The sequence below is a fragment of the Bos grunniens genome, chromosome X (assembly GCF_055505025.1).
Source record: "Bos grunniens cultivar Pamir isolate PY7600 chromosome X, Bosgru_T2T1.0, whole genome shotgun sequence".
Lineage (NCBI taxonomy): Eukaryota > Metazoa > Chordata > Mammalia > Artiodactyla > Bovidae > Bos > Bos grunniens.
Window position 1 is genome coordinate 66,401,403 of NC_141194.1, and position 13,646 is coordinate 66,415,048.

The 13,646-nt window shown below is 41.5% G+C and overlaps 2 protein-coding genes across 48 annotated transcripts in view; one reads left to right on the forward strand and one right to left on the reverse strand.

Annotated features, from left to right (window-relative positions):
* LOC147340638 (uncharacterized) overlaps nucleotides 1-1,394 on the reverse strand; it is an 83,312-nt gene extending 81,918 nt beyond the window's left edge. For 18 of the 47 annotated variants that reach the window (XM_086388978.1, XM_086388976.1, XM_086388975.1 and 15 more), the window contains exon 1: nucleotides 1,170-1,340. Coding sequence is in view for 4 of the 47 variants with exons in the window: in XM_086388979.1 (XP_086245105.1) it covers nucleotides 1,170-1,379 (210 nt within the window). In the remaining 43 variants the exon portion in view is untranslated. Of the gene's footprint in view, nucleotides 1-68; nucleotides 309-1,169 lie in introns of those variants that run through there. The other 29 variants (XR_015159526.1, XR_015159521.1, XR_015159525.1 and 26 more) reach the window with 5 other exon arrangements.
* A 3,071-nt stretch (nucleotides 1,395-4,465) lies between these two features.
* ZCCHC13 (zinc finger CCHC-type containing 13) lies at nucleotides 4,466-5,524 on the forward strand. The gene has a single exon (XM_086388986.1). The coding sequence runs from the start codon at nucleotides 4,835-4,837 to the stop codon at nucleotides 5,348-5,350; it is 516 nt and encodes a 171-aa protein (XP_086245112.1). The 5' UTR covers nucleotides 4,466-4,834; the 3' UTR covers nucleotides 5,351-5,524.
* The last annotated feature ends 8,122 nt before the right edge of the window (nucleotides 5,525-13,646 follow it).

Below are 13,646 nucleotides of genomic sequence, written 5' to 3' on the forward strand. Positions count from 1 at the left end.
CAGAAAGGTCGATCTGCTCCTCGGCAGGCCCTCCTAGACCAAGATGGCCAAGCAAAAAGACAACTTACCTCCCCCCTCGCCATTTTGCAATCTTAATTACGCGTACGCTGCGCGCCTCCTCGCGTCATTTCGCTTGAAATACGCATGCGCCCCTCTCCCCCTCGCGTTAAATCCAACCTTCACAATGTCGTCTCAAATGCGCATGCGCAGCTTCACTCCCGCGGGTACCAACTACCAACAACTTTCCTTTCTTAAATACGCATTCGATACCCACTCCGCGCCCCCAAGCCTTGCGCATGCGTATCTCCGGCTGTCCCTAGTGGAGCGTCCCCGCCCCCCACCCCCACCCCGCACATCAGACCACAAATACAGTGGACTCTCCGCGGATACGATGGACTAACTGTACTAAGCCATTCTATATAGGAGACTTGAGCAACCGCGGAATTTAGTCTTTGCGGGGGTTCTGGAACTAATCCCCCACGGTTACCAAAACACGACTATATATCTGCGTGCTACCGCGTCGTGCATCCTCACACTCTCAAGTATATTTGCGCACTGCGTCTGTCCCCCGACCTCCGTTTTTTATATATAAGTGCCTGATGATATCTAGATGTGCTTCTCCCTACAATTGTGCCCCCAGTGCTCAATAAAGAAGAGTCATTACCAGCCTTCCTTGATAGGGGTAGGTGTGATAAACTAGGTAAGTGGAATGCGGGAAAGACGTCAAAGCTTGCAGGTGTTCAGAGCAGATGCCAGATCTAGATAGAATCCGCCCTGACTCCCAGGGAGGGGCTTAGAGTACCCTCGGTTTTCCGTAATAAGACCTACCACCCTGAACAAAGGCAAAGAAAGCTCTCATAATCGCCTAGTACTACAGCCCCGACCTTTAAATACATCTTCTACTGCATATGAGGAAATCCAAGAAATTTTAATACAGGGAACATTATGGAAAATGCAGACGCTCAGGTGCACAACCTTGATTAAAGGAAAGAAGCCTGTATTACTTTTACAATGGGAACTAAATGGTCAACATCCTTTTGTAGGTCTGAGGCCCGTACTGTCCCCCATTTTTTCCTCTCGTGAACGGGGAGAACACACAAATTAAGGATCCCCCTGGCCCGAGTTCCCTCCTCCACCCTCCATGTTCTTCCCCTATGTCGTTCCTTTACCTCCTGGCTGAATCGAAGGTCATAGCATAAATTCTTAGCGCCGGCCGTCCCAAAATATGGTGAAAGGGAACGACGGCACAGAGTTCGCGGCGCAAGAGCAGGCCAAGGTGGCAGTGGACAGCAGGCTGAGGACCAGCCCTGCCTCCAGCCGCAACGCTGATATCCAGAGAGGACCGCCTCCAGGATAGCGGCAATGTGCTTCAGGCGCATGCGCCGAGCACGCCCTCTTCTCCCGACCCCCGCCCCCACTCAAGCCTAGCTCTCTCCAAGGCAAACTTTTCGGCGGTCTTCACCCTTTCACCCTTACGCAGGTCCGTAGCTCATCCTGCTTCTTCAACATTTTCTCTCCTTAGTCACACAGGCCTCCGCCACCTTTCCCTCAGCCCCTTTCCTCATGTATCCTTCTCCTGTTCTTAGCCCACCATTTCAATGCCATTCTCCCCCTTGGCTGCCTTTGTTCGGTTATCCTTAGTGGCCTATTCTTGTATTCTTGGCCTTGCCTGATCTGCAGCCCTATTGGTCCTCTTACTCATCCCCTTGCGTGTCTGATATTGCAAACTGTAAAAAAAAAAAAAAAAAAAGGCAAAAAATACTGTTTAAAAGGTATTATACCCTCACAATCTTCTCCAAAGCAGCTCTCAAACTGCTCCAAAAGAGCTCTCAACTAGCTAGTGTTGGGCAAACAATGCCTGGTTGATGAAGAACCAACGAAGGAGACTCAGGCAGGGAACCAAAAGACCTTATGCACAGAGCATAAAGGGAAAGGGTGTTCAATTAGTTTGGGGGTAAGAAGGAATATGCAACACCTTTTTCTTTCTCTTCATAACCCTGGTATTGTCTGGCCATTAAAAATACTGTTCAGTGTCCTTCAATGTTAAAGGCTTGTCTTCTGTGAGAAGTTCACGTAGTAATTTTGAGAGAAGTGTATTGAATAGACTCTGAAATAGACTCCTCCTTGAATTTGAGAAGCAGAGAATACAAAATAATGTTTTGTTTCCCATTATGATGTTTTACTTTGGTGGCTGGTTCTTCTTGCTTTCTAAGAAAGCCAGTTTGGAAATACCAAAATTTAAGCCTCCCCCCCGCCCCAATTCCATAAATTCTGAGACCTGTAAAATGTGTACATCATCCTTTCTAATTGTTAAGAATGTTGAGACCAAAGCTTTCCCTTTAAGATAAGGAACAAGATAAGATGTGCACTTTCACAACTTACGTTTGGCAATTTAATGGTGGTTCTAGCAAATGTAAGAAATCAAGGCAAACTCAAGAGATGTAGAAAAAGCATTTGACAAAATTCAATATGGCTGAGCCACTAGTTGCATTTACATGGTTATCATTATGTAAATGTTGGATATTGACCAAATCAATATTAGGAGAAAGGTGAAAGTGGGGGAAGGCAAGTGGAGTGCTAGAGCATTAAGTGTACCAAAAGATGATGTAGGTAAAAGAGGGCTAAATGTTTATTCTCTGAAATGGAAAATCATAGATAATGTCTAAAATGGAAATATCAAGAAGCCATAATATAAGCATTATTTATAGTTATGAACCAAACTATGAGTTAAAATCATTTAATGAATTGAAAGATTAATGGGTCACCACCAGCATTTTTTACAACATGACAGAAAACATCAAAGTACACTGCAAGAGGACTTCCCTGGCAGTACAGTGGTTAAGACTTCATGCTTCCAGTGTAAAGGACTCATGTTAGATCTCTGATCAGGGAACTAAAATCCCACATGCTGCACAGTGCAGCCAGAAAGAAAAAAAAAATGCATTGCAGGGAATTGGTAGTCCAGTGGTCAGAACTGCATGCTCTCACTGTGGAGGGCCCAAGTTCAATCCTTGGTTAGGAAACTAAGGTTTCACAAGCTGTGTGGCACAGCAACATATATATATGTTGTTGTTGTTCAGTCATTAAGTCATGTCTGACTTTTGTGACCCCATGGGCTATAGCCCGCCAGGCTCCTTTGTCCATGGAATTTCCCAGGCAAGAATACTGGAGTGGGGTGCCGTTTCCTTCTCCAGGGGATCTTCCCTACCCAGGAACTAAACCTGCATATCCTCAATTAGCTGGCAGATTCTTTACCACTGAGCCACCAGGGAAGCCCTACATGGGCTTGTATAGTCATAATCCTACATATGGCTATTATGGCCAACATAATTTTAAAGTGCATTGTAGACATTAAGAGTAATTATTTTTTTTTTAAACTTACTTGAGTTATAGCACACACTCACATACATACCCTCTATTGTGATGTAAAATAAATTTCTCCCTTCATTCTTTCCTGTCTCAATTAAACCTGTTTGAAAATCTATACTTTAAACTATGGGCATGCATTACTTTAATAAAAATATAAACCTATAAAGGAATTTAAACATGATAATATGGTTTATTTAATGAACATATATCAAATTTTAAAACAGAATTTTTGCCATTTTAAACAATTTATGAAGCACCATTTAATTATTTAAGAATAAAGTTCATTACATTACTCTATATTTGGCATGTGCACATGCTCTTTATCTATAACTTTTATTAATTTTTGAAAACATTTTTCTTTGTGGTTGCATTTATGAAACCAGTTGTACATTCCGATCAAGTCATATTGAAATTAAAGGGCAATTGCTACATTCACTATTCTTATGTCTATACATTTGTACTGGCTTCCTGAAAAAAATTCACATACAAAACGTATAGCTAACTAGTAACTTAAAGAAAAATATTTATTGTGGATTTTTAAAATTACACAACTTAAACCTTATTTCAAAAATTGTAAAATTTAGAGAAGGAAAATAAAGAGGAAAAAGTCTTATTGAATCATATAGCTCCAAAATAGCTAGAGGTTATATTTCAGTGTCTAGCTTTCTATACTTGTTTCTGTATCTATATGAATGGACATGTCCATAAATCCTTATGAGTTTTATATATTATATAAACAACTTAGGAAACAGAGAGGAATACTGTCCAGTATTTAAATTAAGGTTTTGTAATTTATTTTCCAAGGAATATCATGTTCTTCATACTGAGTGATTCAATCATATATGTTTTGTACCTTAAATGGTTATGATGATCTTGAAAACTAAGATTCTTGCAATAGGCTAAATTGTGAGTAAATCTTCCTGTGGCATTTTACAGATTTTTTTTCCATTTTATGTATATCATATCTTTATAGACATTTGTATTTCATTTTTAACCCCCGCAAATGAATTACTCTAATTTGTCATAATTTGTTTCTGGATTAGATACATCTCACACATGTTTTTCCTATGTCTATAGCACATGTATAAAAACTGGTCATCTACTAGACCACAAAGCAGACCTAAGACTTGATTATATGAAATCCTACAGGGTACATTTTCTGAACAAGAAGGGATTCAAACTCAAACTTCAAGACCCAAGAAACGTTTATTTAATTGAAAACTAAACAAAAACGGAAAACACCACCCAGCTGTGCTTTGGGCTTCAACTACAGGAGGAAAGTCAGGTGGGAGGGGCTGCTGGAAAGCCTGTGACATAAGAATGGGACTGTGCGCAAGCCTTGTGTGACGTCGCTGAGGCCCCTAGAGAAAAACTGCCAGTTCTGTCTAAGCCGCTGTAAGGAGAGGTTGTGCCGGGGCCTCCGGGGCAGCAGTGGACCCACTCACTTGCAGATCCCACCACAGCCATGAGCAGTAAGGAGTGCTTCAAGTGTGGACGCGTTGGCCACTGGGCCCCGGGATGCTCTAAAGGAGGAGGAGCTCGGGGGCGTGGAGCTAGAGGCCGTGGCCGTGGAGCTCAGTGCAGTTCAACCACCCTACCCGTCATCTGTTACCGCTGCGGTAAATTTGGTCATTATGCTAAGGACTGTGACCTTCTCGATGACATCTGCTACAACTGTGGGAAAAGTGGCCACATTGCCAAAGACTGTGCCGAGCCTAAGCGAGAGGGAGAGCGTTGCTGTTACACCTGTGGCAGACCAGGCCATCTGGCTCGTGATTGTGACCGTCAGGAAGAGCGGAAGTGCTACTCTTGCGGCAAAAGTGGCCACATTCAAAAATACTGCACCCAAGTCAAGTGCTACCGTTGTGGCGAGATTGGCCACGTGGCCATCAATTGTAGAAAGATGAATGAGGTCAACTGCTACCGCTGTGGCAAATCCGGACATCTAACCCGGGAATGCCCAATTGAGGCTAACGCTTAATTTTTCCCTTTGTTCCCCACCTCTTTTTGCTCACTGATAATTGTATTATTGTCTCTGAAACCTCTTCTTTGACCAAAGATTGATAGATTGAGGCTACTTCCGGGTCAGTGAATTTTAACTACCATGTTAAAAGAGGAAAGGGCTGGTTAAAAAATAAAAATCTCAAAAAAGTTACTCACTTGTAGATGTCTTATAATTAATGTTTCTGCGTCACTGATGACTCGGATCATTGAACATCCTGAGCGTTAGGCAACTTCTAGATTCTTTGAATGCATTTTGATTTAACATTTAAGAGCCACTGTGTGCCAGCCACTGTTTGAGGAATTGGATACATATCAGTGAATAAATCAGACCAAGTTTGCAAACACAGGCCTAGAATCTATTAACAAGTAAAATAGTGTGTCAGATGAAGATAAATTGCCATAGAGGAAAAAAAAACAAACACCAGGTAAAAGGATAGAGAATGTGTGTGGGGGGACATATATTTCTGTCTTAGATACACAAGGCACCCTGAGGAGGTGACATTTCCTCAGAGACTTGTTGCACAAATACAGCTGATCCTAGAAATGTCTATGATCTTGCCAAGTAGCTTTAACTTTAGTTATGTATTGATTGCTTTGATTTATTTGAACTCATTAGCTTTTAAATGACATTGAAATACATCTCTATCTGGTCTTACATAAGTGTATAGTTTAATGACAATAACCCAGAAAAATATGTATAATGTGTATAAGTAGCTTTGAAAGAGAACAGTGAGGAAACAACCAAACAAAGAAAACCATAGCAGCAAATTGTGAACATAAAGATACTGGTGATTATTTAGACATACATATTTTTTTATATTTAAATTTATTTTAATTAGAAGCTAATTACTTTAGACATACATATTTTTAAAAATTTAAGAAAACAGGTGTAAACATTAAGATTCAACATAGATTGGGGCTTTGGTAATTTCAAAAACACACATTTTTGCAGGTACGAATATTATGTTTAGGAATTTCTAAAAAATACATTTTCACAGATATGAATATGTTCAATTTCATATGCTACGGTCCATTTTTTAAAAATCAGATCTGAAAAACTGAAGTTCTACAAAATAGAAAAGGCAATTTTAGATTTTAAATAAAACCTGGGATGAGGAGTGGTAACTGTTGGTGTCAAAAGAAAATTGAAGTTGTGATGAAAAATGACTTACAAAATAACGATGATGACAATACTACATATCAAACAGAATGTGATAGAATTTATATCAGAAAAGGTAGTGTAGGGGGTACAGTTCATGATCCATAAACTCAAATGGTCAAAGAAATGTATCTGGTTTTATAACTGAAGACACATTCTGTTTTGAACGTCCATAAGACTTGATGTGTAACCTTTCATCCCCATCTGAAAGACTCTTTCAATTCAGCTGAGTCTGACCTTTTGTGACCCTCTTTCGTTCCTAGAAATTGATTCTGTCGCTCTCTGTGCTGTCTAAACAAGATAAACTCAATCACACTACTAGCCTCTCAATGGAGCAATTGGGGCAATCTCAGTCCAGTCTGTCAAAACACAGCTGAAAACTCCTATATCACACTGAGCCAAACAAATTCTTGAGTCTCATCGTGGTGCTGAGCTCTATTTAGCGGAGGAACACAGGAATCTGCTTTTGAATTCTGTACCCCCTTTCCCCCACAACCATCTGGTACTTCATTTCCCATGCCTTCAGAATCTTGGCCCAGAGTTGGAGGAGGAAAAGAGGCAATGTCCCTTTATTAAGGACACACACATCAATGAAGGCCTCTTTAAATTCCCTTTAGGCATCTTTTCTAATTTCAGAGGAAGGAAGCCTTATTTTGACTCACCAGTACCCTGTGCCAGAAGTTACAAAATGGTAGCCCTCTTACTGAATCAGGTCCACAATATGTTTGACCTGCACGTTATCAACATTAGATGCCAACATCTAAAAATTGGAACATTTCCCATGGAAATCCTTTTACTTCTTTTTGGAACAAAGCCAAAGATCAGGAAGCAATAGGCACCCATTTCTGTGTGGAAACTTTTAGCTGGAGGTAAGCAGCGCTCTCTTCCTCTAGCCAAGTCACAAGTTCCCTCTTTAACTTCAGAGAAAATGAGGAAGGAATTTAAGCACTTTACTTCAAAAAAAAAAAAAAAATCAGCTAAACACGAAGACAGTAATGCAGGGAAATGAGGGACAAAGCTATAAAGCATACAGAAAACAAATATCAAAATGACAAAAGTCCTTTTTTTTTTTATCAGTAATTACTTAAATTGTCGATCAATAGACTCTCCAATGAAAAGACTGGTATTGTAAGAATGGATAAAAACACATGATCCAACTACATGTGGTCTAGAAGAGACTCATTCTATATCCATAGACACAAATACATTGAAAGTGAAAAGATGGGGGGGAAATCCACGCAAATTGTAACCAAGAGAACAGAGATGGCTAGACTAATATCAGCCAAAATAGACTTTAAACCAAAAGTCTACAAACAAAGACATTATGTATTAATAAAACGCTTGTCACCAGGGCTTCCCTGGTGGCTCAGAAGGTAAAGAATCTGCCTGCAATGCAGGAGACCTGGGTTTGAACCCTGGGTCAGGAAGATTCCCTTGGAGAACAGAATGGCAACTCACTGCAATATTCTTGCCTGGAGAATCCCATTGACAGAGGAGCCTGGTGGACTACAGTCCATGGGGTCGCAAAGAGTCCGACACGACTGAGTGACTCACACAACATTAATAAAAGGTTCAATATAGTTATATCTGGGAGAAGGCAATGGCACCCCACTCCAGTACTCTTGCCTGGAAAATCCCATGGACAAAGGAGCCTGGTAGGCTGCAGTCCATGGGGTCGCTAATAGTCGGGCACGACTGAGTGACTTCACTTTCACTTTTCATTTTCATGCATTGGAGAAGGAAATGGCAACCCACTCCAGTGTTCTTGCCTGGAGAATCCCAGGGATGGGGGAGCCTGGTGGGCTGCTGTCTATGGGGTCACCCAGTGTCAGACACGACTGAAGCAACTTAGCAGCAGCAGCATAGTTATATCTTATTGGCCAGAGTATGGAGGGATGAGGACCCCATACATTACCACTGGGGGCAGAAAATTCATATAACATTTTTGGGAGTCAATTTGGCATTATAGGTCAAAAACCTTTAAAAAGTCTTTATCCTTTGAAACAAATATTACACTTCTAGAAATTTAAGAGAATGATCATAGATATATACTCAAAACGTATATTAAAATTAGTGTTCACCTCAACATTATTTATTGAACTGATACACAAGAAACATTTATCTTTAAAGGGCATAGAATCTAAAATGGGACTCATTGACACATGTATAAGATAAAACACATTGCTGCTACTAAAAATCATGTTATAGCAGAATGTTTATTGACACAGAGAAATGATCAGGCTATCAAATAAATAGTACATACACTGTAACATAGATATTTTTCCTGTTATAAAAGCTCTGATTGATTGTACTTTCTAAAACAAGAGTAAATGCCAAAAATAAATAAATTAAAAAATTTAAACTCCCTAGGTATTTTAAAATGTATAAATCACTTACTAAATAAGTGTAGGTTCAAAAAGGTAATCACAATGAAAATGGCCAGCAATTTAGAAGATGGAAACAAAGTTTATGGACTCCAGCCAAAAACAGTATATCAAAGAAAAATATTTTATTACATTATAATTCAGATTTTCTTTAAAAAACTTAGACAAAACTGCAGAACTTAGAGAAATGAAAAAAGATTAAAACCAAAAAAAATTTAAAAACATATAATTTAGAACTGATAAAGAATCAGCTTCTTTGAACAAAATAAATATATTTAAAATAGAAAAACCTGAAGAAGATACATGTACTTTTTTAAATGGAAGGAATGCATAAATATAGAAATTAGGAATGTGAAAATGTATCTGGAAAAAAGGCCGGAGCCAGAGAGATTGTTGTTCAGTTTCTCAGTGATATCTGACTGTTTGCAAGCCCATGGACTGCAGCACACCAAGGTTCCCTGTCCTTCACTATCTCCTAGAGTTTGCTCAAACTCGTGTCCAACTACTGAACGGTCTAGTGGTTTTTCCTACAGTCTTCAATTTCAGTCTGAATTAGGCAATAAGGAGTTCATGATCTGAGCCACAGTCAGCTCCTGGTCCCTTTTTCACTGATTGTAGAGCTTCTCCATCTTTGGCTGCAAAGAATATAATCAATCTGATTTCACTATTGACCATCTGTGATGTCCCTGTGTAGAGTCTTCTCTTACGTTGTTGGAAGAGGGTGCTTGCTATGACCAGTGCATTCTCTTGGCAAAATTCTGTTAGCCTTTTCCCTGCTTCATTTTGTATTCCAAGGCCAAATTTGCCTGTTACTCCAGGTGTCTCTTGACTTCCTACTTTTGCATTCCAGTCCCCTATAATGAAAAGGACATCTTTTTTGGATGTTAGTTCTAGAAGGTCTTGGAGGTCTTCATAGAACCATTCAACTTCAGCTTCTTCAGCATTACTGGTTGGGGCATAGACTTGCATTACCGTGATACTGAATGGTTTGCCTTGGAAATGAACAGAGATCATTCTGCCGTTTTTGAGATTGCATCCAAGTACTGCATTTCAGACTCTTTTGTTGACTATGACAGCTACCTCATTTCTTCTAAGGGATTCTTGCCCACAATAGTAGATATAATGGTCATCTGAGTTAAATTCACTCATTCCAGTCCATTTTAGTTTGCTGATTCCTAAAATGTCAACGTTCACTCTTGCCATCTCCTGTTTGACCACTTCCAATTTGCCCTGATTCATGGACCTAACATTCCAGGTTCCTATGCAATATTGTTCTTTACAGCATTGGACCTTGCTTCCATCACCAGTCACATCCACAACTGGGTGTTGTTTTTGCTTTGTCTCTGTCTCTTCATTCTTTCTGGAGTTACTTTTCCACTGATTTCCAGTAGCATATTGGGCACCTACTGACCTGGGGAGTTCCTCTTTCAGTGTCCTATCTTTTTGCCTTTTCATACTGTTCATGGGACTGTGAGGAGATACCCCACATCCAAGGGCAAAGGAGAAGCCCCAGAAAGACTGTAGGAGGGGCAAAGTTGCATTTAGAATCAAACCCCATTCCCACCAGAGACGCTCAGAGGGCTGAAACAAACTTTGTGTGCACCAGGACCCAGGGACCCCACAGAGACTGAGATAGAACTGTCTTTGAGCATCTGCTGAGGAGGTACAGGTTGGCGGTGATCTGCCACAGGGACAGGGGCTCTGGGTGTGGGTATGGCATAAGTCCTTTTGGAGGAGGTGGTGATTAACCCCACCATAGAGCTGCCAGAACTTACATAGGACTGGAAAATAGACTCTTGGAGGGCATAACAGAACCTTGTTCACCAGGACCCAGGAGAAAGGAACAGTGACCCCACAGGAGCCTTGCCTGTGGGTGTCCAGGAGTCTCCAGTGAAGGCGTCGGTTGGTGGTGGCCTGCTGCAGGGTTGGGGGCACTGGGTGTAGCAGTACATGCATGGGATCTTTTGAGGGAGGTCACCATTACCTTGAGATTGCATCCAAGTACTGCATTTCAGACTCTTTTGTTGACCATGATGGCTACTCCATTTCTTCTAAGGGATTCCTGCCTGCAGTAGTAGATATAATGGTCATCGGAGTTAAATTCACCCATTCCAGTCCATTTTAGTTTGCTGATTCCTAGAATGTTGACGTTCACTCTTGCCATCTCCTGTTTGACCACTTACAATTTGCCTTGATTCATGGACCTGGCATTCCAGGTTCTTATGCAATATTGCTCTTTACAGCATCAGACCTTGCTTCTATCACCAGTCACATCCACGACTGAGTATTGTTTTTACTTTGGCTCCATCCCTTCATTCTTTCTGGAGTTATTTCTCCACTGATCTCCAGTAGCATATTGGGCACCTAACTGACCTGGGGAGTTCCCCTTTCAGTATCCTATCATTTTGCCTTTTCATACTGTTCATGGGGTTCTCAAGGCAAGAATACTGAAGTGGTTTGCCATTCCCTTCTCCAGTGGCCCACATTCTGTCAGACCTCTCCACCATTACCCACCTGTCTTGGGTGGCCCCACGGGCATGGCTTAGTTTCATTGAGTTAGACAAGGCTGTGGTCCTAGTGTGATTAGATTGACTAGTTTTCTGTGAGTATGGTTTCAGTGTGTCTGCCCTCTGATGCCCTCTTACAACACCTACCCTCTTACTTGGGTTTCTCTTACCTTGGACGTGGGGTATCTCTTCACGGCTACTCCAGCAAAGCGCAGCCGCTGCTCCTTACCTTGGATGAGGAGTATCTCCTCACTGCCACCCCTCCTGACCTTGAACGTGAAATAGCTCCTCTAGGCCCTCCTGCGCCCGCACAGCCACCGCTCCTTGGAGGTTGATCCTCCCGGCTGCCACCCCTGGCCCCGGACAGGGGGTAGCTCCTCTTGGCCGTTCCTGCACCGTTGCAGCCTGGCACTCACGGCTGCTGCCCCTGACTTCGGACGTGGGGTAACTCGTCTTGGCCACAGCTGCTTGAGCATGGGATCCTCCCGGCTTCTGCCCCTAACCTCGGATGTGGGGTAGCTCCTCTTGGCCACACTATGTGCACCGTCCCAGCCACCGCACTGTGTGTGCCGTTGTAATGATCTCTGTTCATTTCCAAGGCAAACCATTCAATGTCACAGTAATCCAAGTCTATGCCCCAACCAGTAATGCTGAATAAGCTGAAGTTGAACGGTTCTATGAAGACCTTCCTTTTAGAACTAACACGCAAAAAAGATGTCCTTTTCATTATGTGGGACTGGAATGCAAAAGTAGGAAGTCAAGAAACACCTGGAGTAACAGGCAAATTTGGCCTTGGAATACGGAATGAAGCAGGGCAAAGACCAGTAGAGTTTTGCCAAGAAAATGAACTAGTCATAGCAAACACCCTCTTCCAACAACGCAAGAGAAGACTCTACACATGGACATCACCAGATGGTCAACACCAAAATCAGGTTGATTATATTCTTTGCAGCCAAAGATGGAAAAGCTCTATACAGTCAACAAAAGCAAGACCAGGAGCTGACTGTGGCTCAGATCATGAACTCCTTATTGCCAAATTCAGGCTGAAATTGAAGAAAGTAGGGAAAACCACTAGACCACTCAGGTATGACCTAAATCAAATCCCTTATGATTATACAGTGGAAGTGAGAAATAGATTTAAGGGACTAGATCTGATAGATAGAGTGCCTGATGATCTATGGACAGAGGTTCATGACATTGTACAGGAGACAGGGATCAAGACCATCCCCATGAAAAAAAAAATGCAAAAAAGCAAAATGGCTGTCTGAGGAGGCCTTACAAATAGCTGTGAAAAGAAGAGAAGCGAAAAGCAAAGGAGAAAAGGAAAGATATATGCACCTGAATGCAGAGTTCCAAAGAATAGCAAGAAGAGATAAGAAAGCCTTCCTCAGCAATCAGTGCAAAGAAATAGAGGAAAACAATAGAATGGGAAAGACTAGAGATCTCTTTAAGAAAATTAGAGATACCAAGGGAACATTTCATGCAAAGATGGGCTTCTGCTTTATTGACTATGCCAAAGCCTTTGACTGTGTGGATCACAAGAAACTGTGGAAAATTCTGAAAGAGATGGGAATACCAGACCACCTGATCTGCCTCTTGAGAAATTTGTATGCAGGTCAGGAAGCAACAGTTAGAACGTGGACATGGAACAACAGACTGGTTCCAAATAGGAAAAGGAGTATGTCAAGGCTGTAAATTGTCACCCTGTTTATTTAATTTATATGCAGAGTACATCATGAGAAACGCTGGGCTGGAAGAGGCACAAGCTGGAATCACGATTGCTGGGAGAAATATCAATAACTTCAAATATGCAGATGACACCACCCTTATGGCAGAAAGGGAAGAAGAATTAAAGAGCCTCTTGATGAAAGTGAAAGAGGAGAGTGAAAATGTTGGCTTAAAGTTCAACATTCAGAAAACGAAGATCATGGCATCTGGTCCTATCACTTCATGGCAAACAGATGGGGAAACAGTGGTTGAGTTTATTTTTGGGGGGCTTCGAAATCACTGCAGCTGGTGACTGCAGCCATGAAATTAAAAGATGCTTACTCCTTGGAAGGAAAGTTATGACCAACCTAGATAGCATATTCAAAAGCAGAGACATTACTTTGTCAACAAAGATCCGTCTAGGTAAGGCTATGGTTTTTCCTGTAGTCATGTATGGATGTGAGAGTTGGACTATAAAGAAAGCTGAGCACTGAAGAATTGATGGTTTTGAACTGT